At 37.4% G+C, this 12,306-nt stretch overlaps 1 protein-coding gene across 1 annotated transcript; it reads right to left on the bottom strand.

Moving 5' to 3' along the window:
* Positions 1-8,736: 8,736 nt before the first annotated feature.
* On the bottom strand, positions 8,737-11,097 carry LOC131248311 (uncharacterized). The gene has a single exon (XM_058248552.1). It carries the CDS (start codon positions 11,010-11,012, stop codon positions 8,964-8,966), a length of 2,049 nt encoding a protein of 682 aa, XP_058104535.1. The 5' UTR covers positions 11,013-11,097; the 3' UTR covers positions 8,737-8,963.
* Positions 11,098-12,306: the final 1,209 nt, after the last annotated feature.

The following is a 12,306-nucleotide window of genomic DNA, read 5'->3' as shown; positions in this document are numbered from 1 at the left end:
ATCAAGTGAGGGAACTTTGACATGGAGGGAATTTGAAGATTGAAGTTGGAGCACTTGGATATGTAGGGAAAGGTTCCCACCATGGTCCTATCTAACAATGGGAGGCCCCTCCTACTGAAGACTTCTTTCGGATGCTTTTGGTGGGGCAACTGGGACATTGTTCTTTTGAATATCCTTTACATCAGTCTGCAATAAAAGTAGATTTGGCTGAAGAAAGATAGTATGTTGAAGATACTCCATAACATATGCAAACAGAAGTAAAGCATGATACATAATTAGAGTATCAAGAATATGCATATCATGATGGGGCACAACCTAGTTAAGATGTAGTAGATGCCTATGGAGATAGTATGGAGAAGATGGTTATATAACATACAATGTTATCGACACCTCAGGTGATTATGAAGGGCAATGGTTGTGCCACAATTTCTTCTACTCCACCTCCACATTTGGTGGTGAGATGTCCACCAATTTGATAAATGGGAATCAATGAGAACCTTTTCTCATAAGAGGTGGATAGTTTAAAATTTAAAGAACATACGCATCCACGCTCAGACTAGATTTGTTGATTTAAGAAAAGGGATGAAGTCTTCGTTAACTACTGGTGCTTAACTTCCTTTTCTATTGGATGAAAGTACCGGATAATATGTGGTGCAATGTGGTCCTAAATGTCTATGGATGCCTGTCACACTTTGTTAGGGAGATCATGGCCATGGGATCAAGATATGGTGCACTTAACTCAGCTAACACATTCATTCATCAAAGATGGTGTTAATATTGTGCTGCACCCAATGAAATAAATTTCAATACCCAAATTTGGTAAAGAGGATTAGTACAAATCATTTAGTGTAGAAAAGATTTAAGAAGAAATCAAGAAGAGTGACATTTTTGGAATCTTAGTTGGTAAAGAATAAACAAAACAGTAAGGTGTTCCACCTATGTTGAAGCTCCATGAATGTGGAGACTTAGTGCTCGAAGCACTCCTAGATGGAGTTCGTCTTAACATTGGGTGTCAGTTTTTTTTTTTGGAAAGATCGCTGAAATTCCATTAAAAGGGAAGGAAAAAACAATGGGGAGAAAAACAAAAAACAGATTCAAAAGAAGAAAGAAACAAGAAAAAAAGGGCGGTCCGCTGAGAATGCGGACCTTACAGCGACCTTAAGAAGAAAAGATCAGACTCCTTAAACCTAACATCAGTGACTGCCCATTCTACAAGCATGCATTTAGCATTGGAAATAGTACTGTGCACTGGATTAGAGATGTTGTCAAAACATCTGTTGTTTCTCTCGATCCAAACAGCCCATCAGATTGCTAAAATTGAAATTCTCCACAGCCGCTTCAATAACTTGCCCAAACTGACACCGTGCCACGCGAAAAGCAGGAGATCAATCGAGCCCGGATTGTACCAGCTTAGCCTAAAGCACTGCAGAAATTCAGACCAAATAGAGGCAATGAACAGACAGTGGAGGAGATGATCGATCGATTCCTCTTACTTCATGCAGCATACACAAACGTTGACGATCGGCATCCCCCTTTTCTTCAGATTATCTATCGTAAGAATTTTTTTTTATGCCCCACCAGCCAGCCGAACACTAGAATTTTTGGGGGAGCCCCACATTTCCAGATGAGAGAAGACGGGTGAGAGTAGGTAACAGGGGGGGAGGCCATCTTTTGATAGAAAGATTTTACAGTGAAGGCACCTGATTTGTCCCATCTCCAGGTAATGCGATCAACAGAATGAGGGTCCAACTGAACGAGTTTAGTTGAATATGCCGAACTTTGTCGGCGGGTCACAAAGGTGTTATAAAAGGGGCAGGCATGCCAACATGTTGCATTCCTTCATTTTAAACTCATGGTTTGGAGGTTGTCTCCTTGCAGAGGGTTATGGGGGATCTAGGGTGAGAGAAATGGTAGGTGCTTTTGTCACGTCCCGAAATTTGGGTATACCCGAGTAGGGTTATTCTGGATCTGGATCCCAAGTTTGTGACTTTTAATAGATTGATATTCATTGTAATTGACATAATTCCATCACATTTAATGGATATTTAGAGCCATCTAAAAGGAAAATACTGCTGAAATAATACTCACTAATATAATGTTCACTAAATTTAACTCTCTTGATAGTCTCTCTTTTTTTTTCTTTTTTTTTTTTTAATTTTTAACATCGAAATTTGGAATTCAAACTAAACCTAAAGAACAAAATTGAATTGGACTTCAAACTAGACTTAAACTGCTGAAAAAGGAAAAACTAGTAGTAGAGGCTCACCTGCTCATAGTATTCCAATTTAGCACCTGTGGATTTTTGTAATAGAGTGAGCATAACAGCCTAGTAGGATAATTTCTTACCCAAAATTTGAATTGTTCTGGTTATATCAAAAATTTATAAACAAGAGAGAAAAATATGGAGAACAAAAAAAAAGAAAAAAAGAACATGAATTTAAGCACCGGAATCGTAAATATGCTATGCATCTGATGCTTTCCATGAATTCTAATAAACAATATCCGTCATCTCTTACAACACCATACCCAAGTGGATGGCCACGTTGCATTAACGCCCACGCATCGGTACCTTGTGGTGAGGGACCTTTGACGTATGTTCGCGCACACAATTGTACTCATATGCCGTATATAAAGGCAGTGTTCAAATTATCTCCGATATTATCGAAATATCTCTGATATTATCTTTATTTCCAGCTCAGGGATACCGATAACACTGGTAGTGATACCGATAACACTAGTAGTATCAGAAATTCCAAGTATTAGCAATGTATCGCTAAGTATTGCCAACATATCAATATCGCTAATGTAATCGCCAATATTTTCAACTATGTAAATTCTAGGTGTCGCTTGTATTGACAATGCATCAATATCGCCAATGTATCGCCAATATTTTCGATTATGTAAATTTTAGGTAATGCTTGTATCATAAATGTATTGATGATATTTCAATAGTAAATTTTTATTTCAATTTTTTCATGAGCACATGGTTGTATGTAGTGTTCAATTTGTCATTGATAATATTGATAAGATCTCGATATGATCGATATCGCAACATGGGCGATATTAAGACCATAATCTTTCATTTCATTTCCAATTGTTGATGATTTCTTGGTGAAATATCATGCGTTGTTGATATTTCGTAATATCAATGGATGTTTGGATGGAAGGTTGGATGAGATTTTTGTATTGATTTCTTACAACAACACATGCTTTTAAATAGGCCGGATGGGATGGTTGGACTCGATATTATGTATGCATTCTTTTTGCATTTTTTTTCTTCTAAATATGCAAATATGTCCATTTTAACATCTCCTGAGGTTTCGCTGAAAATTCAACCGTTTTTCCCATGTTTCCCCGCATTTCTAGTTATTAGTGATATCGATATTGTTTCTGTATTCTTTTAGCCGGCGAAACTTGTAGCGATATTGATACTTCGAACAATGTACAAAGGAGACTGTAAAAGATCCAGTGGGTTCTAGGGTCTTTCGCCCAAGGGACATGATCGGCCTACTTGCTGGCTTTAGGGTCTTTCACCGAAGGGACAATCACCCCACTTGCTTATAGTACGCCCAATATATCAATCTTGATGCTCAATGAATGCTAGATATGCATGTAAGATGAATCATTGCTTCACAATCGAAAATTCTTAATATAAACATAAAGTTATCGTAGATTTATTCTCATGCTTTCGCTACTATTAAATTAATATTCCTAATTTATTATAAAATCAATAATTACTTAACTGAATTCTCAAAATCTCAATAATACAATAATTCTAGATATAATTTCATTAAAACTTTATAATTAAAATTCTTATATACAATATTTTTAATTTACTATTCTTAAATTTAGGAGTTGTTGAGATTTGATAATGTGTAAGAAATTTTATTTTAAATTCTAACTCTGATTAAATACAATAATAAATCTTATTATTGTTATCATAAGAAAATTATTATTATTCATTAAATTCTAGAATTTAGAATTTAGTTAAATTATAATCTAAACTCAAAATTTAACAAATTGATATAACCCAAGCATTTCCACAATTAATGAGTTAATTCATATTTTCATTTAACTTTTGGCAAAATTGATTTAAATTAAAAAAATAATGTAAAAATTAAATCAAATTATAATTTATTAAATAAGTTCCAAAACTTATGAATTGGATTACTTTAATTGTTTTAACAAAATTAAATTAAATATTACTTTTCTAAAAGTTTGGAACTAAAATCAAAATTTAAATTTAAAAATTAAATCAAATTATGTGTTCAATAATTTAGTAACTAAGTCATTTTATATTCTAAACTAAACAAGATTCAATTTATTAATTTTTATAATGAATATTAAATTAGAATTATCCTATGAACCAAACTGATTTAATTTAGCAATTATTTTAAAATTTCATCAATTAAACTAAATGATTAAAAAAAAAAAAAAACTCAATTGAAAATGATCAGTCACATCAATAGTTACATAAGTAATCTGAAACTAATTTAAGCAGTACTATTATTAAATTTTGGAATAAAATGGCATAAGTAATAAGCTGAAAATTTTAAAATTTAGGATGAGATCGCCTACCTGATTTGAAGCGCTGGACTAAACCTTATGCAGTACACACCCGATGTGTACACTTGACGTGTATAATGTCTAAAATGGAGTCTTGACTAACTCACACCTATGAACTATGCACACATTGACTACTTTCTCTCCTTTCTTCTATGTCTTATAATTCTAAGGATGGACCCACACTCAAACTACACTGGACCTACACTTCCACTTCATACCGTAAGCTCATGTCTAAACCCCTTTTTATACTATTTATCCCATGCCATAAATTTTCATGTACGTGCTTCACATGCGAAGCAAAATACAAATCCTAACTCTTACTACAAATGAAGTTTTTCTTCACGTGTGAAGAAGAAAAATAAATAAATAAATAAATTCTAAAACTCCTAACTTCAATGCCAATTTCAATACTATATTCAATGCCAACACTACATAAGCACATCTCATGTTGAGGTTCACTCTAATACCTCAATTCCTTGCTAAAATATTTTGCACATAAGCGAGTTATGTAGTTAGAATATCGTTCATTAGATATATGCTTAGATGGTTCAAATCATGATTGGTTTAGATTTCTAAATAAGTAGTCCACTTGGCATATTCAAACTCAGTAGTCTAGATGGTACGGTTCGTCACTGGATGGTTTTGATTGGTCGGACCATATTTTGGAAAGTAAGCCAAGAACTGAACTCTTTGGATGGTTGTGATTAATGTGAGTATACATTGGCTAGTTGATGAAGGTGAGTACAATGAGATTTGAACGGTCCAGATTAGTAGAGTGCATCAAGTTCTAGCATTATCTATGTCCCTCTAACGTAATCTCCATAAATAATTTTTTTTTTTTAAAATAGTGTAGGTTGTTGGACTTCCCATGTCTCTCTAACTTATATTTATATTCATTTATTTCTTCCCTTTTTCGCATGTGTATTACATGTGTGTGCCATGAGAAAGGTGGATGCGGTGTGTGGTTTGGTATGGTGCATGCATGGATGGATGGATGGATGGGTCAAAATTTATCGAGGTCATTACCACTTTCGCAGTGTCGAGGGGTTCTCTTATGCATGGGATAATGTTGTTGATTGGGTAGGGGGTAAGGGGTGGTTGGACAAGTTGTTATTTTTCCTTTTGTTTTTGTAGCCTTTTTTTAGCACTACCATAGTGCTCCTTCAATGAAAGTTTCCATTATCTTTAAAAAAGAAAAAAGAAAAGAAAAGAAAAAAAAAAAGAGGATGGATCTTGGAGGATGTGTGTGGATAATTGTGTGATCAACCGGATTATTATCAAGTAATGATTTTCTATTGTTTTTGGACGACGTATTGGACATGTTGCGCAGAGCAAAGATCTTTTTGAAAATCGAGCTCAGAAGTGGATATCATCAGATTTGTATTCTGCCTGAGGGTGAGTGGAAGACCGTGTTTAAGATGCAAGATGGGTTGTAAGAATTACTTGTGATGCAATACAGCCTTTCAAATGATACAGTACTTTCATGGGATCCCTTTATAAGGAAGTTATTAGTTGTTTATTTCGATCACACAGTCCTAGTTCATTTGTTCACCTTAATAATTTACCGCAAGAGAATTTGATGTATTACAGAGGGAATCACTATATGTTTTTTTAATCACTTCAAATTTTTTATTTTTGAAGATTGAATTTTTTTATTGAAGAATGCCAAAGGCAACAAAGAAAACACTAGAAGGAAAACAAAACAAAACAAAAACTTAAAACAAACCATCCAACTCGAAGCAGATTATACAACATGAAGCTAGTCACCAAAAGAAGCTTGGGCAATTACAAGCTTAAAAAGGAAGAAAGAATACAACAATATGAGATCTGGAGACTAAGTGACTTATCTGTTACATCTCAAGAGATCAAATCCACCACCCTAGATATGGGTGAGGAGAGATTTTGAAAGCAACAACTGTTCTTTCTCTTTAGATAGGCCAAAGGACCGACATGATAGCCAAAAGCCAGATAACTTTGAGATCTTTACCACTGCCACCATCATGCCATGCAAACAACCATTAAAAAAAGTGCTCATTCCTCAGCGATGATGTTGCATTTTTGAGTATATTGTTTCTGCAAAAGGAATCAAAATTCACTAAGAGAAAATCAAGGCCATTGTCCAGTGGCCTAGACCATGAACCTTTTCGGAGGTCCATTCTTTCCACAGCTTAGTGACGTTTTACCAGAGATTTGTTTGGAATTTTAGGACCGTTATCGGACCTGTTACTAGTTGCAGCATGGAGGGAAGTTCGAATGGATTCAAGTGGTGGACAAAAGTTTCAATACCATAAAAAAGAAGATAATTGAGCTTTTAGTACTTGCACTGCTGGACTTGAACAAAATCGTCGAGGTGGAAGGGGACGCTTCAAATTTTGGTGTCTCTACAATGCTAAGTCAGGAGGGAAGACAATTATTTTCCTTAGAGAGAAGCTCAATGATACATGGAAAAACTACTCCGTGTGTGATTATGAGTTCTACACACTGATCCAGGAGCTACGACATTGGAGACATCACTTGATCATCGTGAATTTATTTTGTACGAAGACCATAAGGTGTTGAGATATCTCAACTACCAGAAGAAGTTGGTTGCTCATCTTGGACGATGGACAGCTTTTCTACGGGAGTATACATTTTTATGTCACAAAGATGGAAGTTAGAGCAAAGTGGTGGATGCTTTGAGTTGCAGAGTGGTGCTCTTGGAGACACTCGCTTTGGAGGTTGTGGATTCTAAGTACTAATAGATAATAGAGGGGGTCCTCACCACTTCCAGCAAGGTGCTCAATAGATGGCTGAGACTTGTATGAATGTGTCTTGCACGACAAATATTTATCCATGGGTTCACGCTTGTGCATTCCTTAATGTACATTGCCGGAGGAGATCATATCTGAGCTACACGGAGGACTAGGTGGACACTTTGGAAGAGATTAAACAAGTTGTAGTTGGTGAAATGGCAGAACAAGTTCCACTCTAAATGCATGTGGATTAGAGACAACGAGTAATTGGACCCGTACCTCTACTGCTGCTATGATGCATCCATCTTGCTGAAGTTGAGTTCCCTCCAACTAGGGGGAATGATTTAGGTTCAAGGCCCATCATAAGGATTGACATGTGCTGAATTTTTGGCTATTTGCTGCTAGTTTCTTGGTCTAAGTTTCAAAGGCTAGTATTACTATTTGGAAGACTGGAGGTGCTAATTTTGAATATTTTATAAAGATTTTGGGGTTGATTTTCTGGATTAACTTTTACTATTTTTCTGAGGGCTAGTTTTAAGAGGTAGAAAGCACTACATTTTTCTGAGTTTTGTGAGTTTTATTTTAATATTTATAGGAAGTGAAGAAGTTTCAATTTCAATACAGTTGGTTATCCCTCTCTATTATGATATTCGTGTAGGTGTATTCTTTATCCATTCTTGATTTGGGTATCAAAGTCTCACTTATTTGATAATTGGATTGCACCAACATTTTATTTTATTTTACTTAAAATATATATATATATATATATATATATATATAATTCAACAAGTTTCTTATGTTGGAGTTTGTTTGTTTGTTTGTTTGTTTTTTTTTTTTTTTTGTTAATGGGAGGTAACATAACTTTTATTTCAAAACCATCATTGAAGGACTTATAGAGGGGAACAACTACAAAGCAAAAGGAGAAGTTAAATTACAAACATCTATGGACTTTAAACAAGAAGCCCAATCCACAACATTCCTTATGTCGGGGTTTGGGGTTTCGTATAGTGATGGCAAAACCTGTGCATATGGGTCTAAGAAAATAGTTTTAGGAGAAGCCTAACTAATATAAACTTCTGAATGAAATGCCTTAAGACTGCAATTTTCCATTATCTGTCCATGAAAATTTCATACGGTAAATGAGATCACTAGTACATTAGTTACATTGTGCATTCAATTATATATTATACCTTTCTCAAAATAATCCCAACCATATGTTTTCATGCAATATTTCAGAGTACTTTGAGCAGGGAGACTTCTTCCCAACCACAGAACGGTCAATTGTTCATCTAGTTCACTGTTGTTGGAATGAATTTATGATGTGAAGTGGAAGTTTCTTTTACTTTGACCCACATCTTTAGGACATTGATAACTTGGAAAATGAAACCTCCTGATCATAGTGTGTGTGTATATGTGTGTGTGTGTGTATATATATATATATATATATATAATTTTCATTTAAATCCCATGCATGAAGATTTAACTGCCTTGATGAGTAATGCATTCTAGATGCGATGCACACTATAGTAATACAAAAAGCCACACGAGGACTATATTACTAAGTTTATCTTAGTACCAACTATGAACTGAATGATGATCTGCTTTCATTCTCTAGGTCCGTGCTTCAAATTCCTTCACAATGGATGAAGGCAATTCGAAGTTAAACTAGACATTATCAGGAGAAGAAGGGAGACTTGGAGGTTTTCCCTGCTTGCTTAAACGCCATTCGTCAATATCTGCCATCTTATTGGGGTCCAAATCTGGGAACTTGTGCTCTCCTAAAATTGCCAGAATACTTCCAGCTTCACCGAGAAGATATGCTGCATCCCTGACTCTTTCTTCCCTCACTTCAATGCTGCTGCAAAAGCATTCCATGGATATCACTTGTGGCAGGTTGGTAAGGCAAGCGCCCAATATGTCAGCAATGGTTGTTTGTAACCATTTGAACAACTTGTCAACAGTCCCAAGCTTGTCTTTGTAGTCCTGCAGAATAGTCTCACCGATCCTGTACATCGAATTGGCTGCCAATAACTTTGCAGGCCATTCACGGTGTCCTGTCTCTCTGACGCTTCCATCTGTGAACGTCTCAATGCTTTCCTTTCCTAGATTGGCAAGTTTTCGGATTATCTTTTCTGCTTGTTTTTCTTCAGTGACCAATTTGTGGAGATCCTTGTCAAGCCATTGATCATAAATATCAATGCCAAGCCAGACTATATCCGCTGCCTCCCTCATTCTACTCAACCCATTGGCATCCAGGTTCTCTTCTATAAGCCTTACATACCTGAGGCCTTCATCTACGGCATGCCGTAATGATCTGATTATATTTTTGTCAATGTAGGGAAGTGCGATGGCAATGCTTGTGAGTGTAACCAGAGGCAGAGCCCAACAGTTTGGAGGCTTCTCTCCAATTGGTGGAACCTGGTCGCTATCAAACTCAGCCACGCCGTTGAAATCTCCTGATGAAGGTGGCTTCTTTAGAAGTTCAATCAGATGAGTAGGTTCATTCTTCCTGCCCCTCTCAATCCATTGCACCGTGTCTTTGCGGCCGCTTTTCATGATCAGATGGACCAAGTCGTTCTCCCCTTCCAGATGCAATACAAAATCCAGCAGGCTTTGCGACTCTGATTTCCTGGATTCCGAATTCCTCCAATGCTGCTTGCGGCAGCAGGAGAAGAGTCTAGTGAGCCAACTCACTTGCAGTATAGAAGCCAGGCAAATGAACTTGCAGATTAGTACTACCGCAGTTTGTATTCCGATACAGGCATCCAGAATTTGATTTTTTGAGACATGGGCGATTTTCCTACATCGCCTACTACTAATGCGGAATGGTAAAGGGCTCTCTTTCCATTCTACCAGCCTCTGAACCCAGTACCCCTCTACCTTAATCGCATCTCTGAACCTTCCTTCTCCGCTCTTCATACTTCTGAAGCTAATAGCATTGAACCATCTAATAGCTGGGGCAATGGTACCAACTCCTACTGCGATCACCTGAGAAATTAAGATGAAGTTACTTGACCACCTGTAGTCGGATTCCCCGCTGCAGAAGTCCAAGGATGATAAAATAAACGATCTGACTAAAACTTCCAATAAAATCAGTGCACTGAGGAGGCAGAAAGCTCCCGAGGCAGTGCAAGTGGCTGAGCGTCCCAGAACGTACTGAGGACTACAAGTATGGGCCATCATCCAATACTTGTTTACAGCCTCTTTCAATTTATCAACTCTCAACACCTCAGTGTTGTCTGCTCCTTCATCAGAAGCCAGTTCATGCTTTTTATCATACTGTTGTTCCAGCAACTGCTTGGCTGTTGGAATTGTTAAACCGGAAAAAGCCAAGATCATGAGCAAAATGATGATGAAAAACATGATTACGGCATGCTCGGGTAAGAAAGCATAGATCACACCAGTACCCATTTGAATACCGATGTTAACGACCATGGTGATCACGAGAATAGCCAAGGCGACAATGTTTGAGAGCATTTCGGAGTCCTCCATAGTTCCTAGAGAGGTCATGAAGTTGCCCATTGCGGTGCAAATCAGGATGGTTCCGCTGAGCTTGGTCAGCTGATCTTGACGGCGTGGCATGGATGTGTTCAGATCCAAGGGCAGTTTTGTGGCGATGGACAAGAGGGTCAAGGAAGTAGCATTAAGTGAGAAGAACTTGCAAGGGAACCAGGGCTTCCGTTGACGGAACCCATAAAAGGTGTCGATTGCCATGGCAAGTGAGCACACCAGTGAAGCTCCAGCTATGTAGAGGCCGATCCATGGCAACGGCTCGCTGAATTTCGCGTCATTGAGCTCGCCAGTGTTCCTGCAGCCATGCGGCCCCATCTATTCTCTTTATTGTTCTTTTGCTTGGTTGTGTTCTTCTTGTCCTTTTGAAAGATTACCACAAAAATTACTACTAAAGCAAGAGTGTAGAAAAGCAGAGTGAAAATGAAAGGGATGCCATCAAGAAGCAACACAAAGGCGCATTCCTCTTGTCAGTTCACAGAAGAATACCTTGAGATGCTCGTCCTGCAGCAAGACGGCCAAAGTCCCTCCAATTACCACACTTCTCTACTTGTGGAAAGTCTCTGCTTGCAGAATGCTTTTGAATTCTGATCCTGCTGAAGCCCAATGCACCACTGAGCAGGTGACTCTTCTCTTAAGTGTCCTGCAGGAGGAAGATTTGCCATCCTCCAATTCCTTTCTTCCATAAACACCACATGATGGTAAGTTGCTTGGCTTGCTAGGACTGTTGTTAGATTCTGATGTCTGAATATAAACTAGTATCTGGAAGGTGTTCTCTGCCTTTTCACACATAATTGCTTGTCCTGAGAAGGCCTAATAAATGTTGGTGTTGACTTTTCTTGAATGGCAAAGGACATGGCAAATTTGCAAATGGTGGAATGCATGTAGGTAGATCCAAACCATTCAATTAGTAGGGTCCACGATAGATGGGATACCAACCCCAACTTTGGTTTTATAATTCAATGATCTTTGTCTGGTTAATCGCTATGCGGTTCTATAATTCTGGTGGGTGACTGTTTCTTATTTTGACTGTCTGGGATGTCATCATAATCAGTATGGTTTTGGGGTCATGGCATGTGTTTGCCGAGCTCACAGGGGCATGGTGCATGCTGGAGTGTTGAAGCTTTTCTGGGTTTTATTATGGAAGTTTTCACTTGGGCTGATCTCTGAAGAGTTTGCTTAATAACATGTTACTGTAATTGTTTGCTGGTTCATTACATCGCAGCTCTGAAATTTGATTTCTAAAGGCTAGGGTTATTTTTGTAATGAGGAAAGCTTTAATACTCTGGCAGTGTGTGATGGATGCTATGCAGGAAATACGGCATATAAGTAATTCGAAATTAAAGTGGCTAATCTATCAGTCCAGTTTAGTTGTGTCACAAAGCAGAAATTGCACTTGTTTGATTGTAGCAGTGTTATCAGATTGAAGGACGTTTAGGGATGTTGAAATGAAAATTACACTATAGTTCTATTTCATCAAACAATTGTTCAGAAATCA

This window comes from Magnolia sinica, chromosome 6, assembly GCF_029962835.1.
Source record: "Magnolia sinica isolate HGM2019 chromosome 6, MsV1, whole genome shotgun sequence".
NCBI classification, from domain to species: Eukaryota; Viridiplantae; Streptophyta; class Magnoliopsida; order Magnoliales; family Magnoliaceae; genus Magnolia; species Magnolia sinica.
The sequence above is the reverse complement of the archived record's forward strand: the minus strand, read 5'-3'. Positions and strand labels throughout refer to the sequence as shown.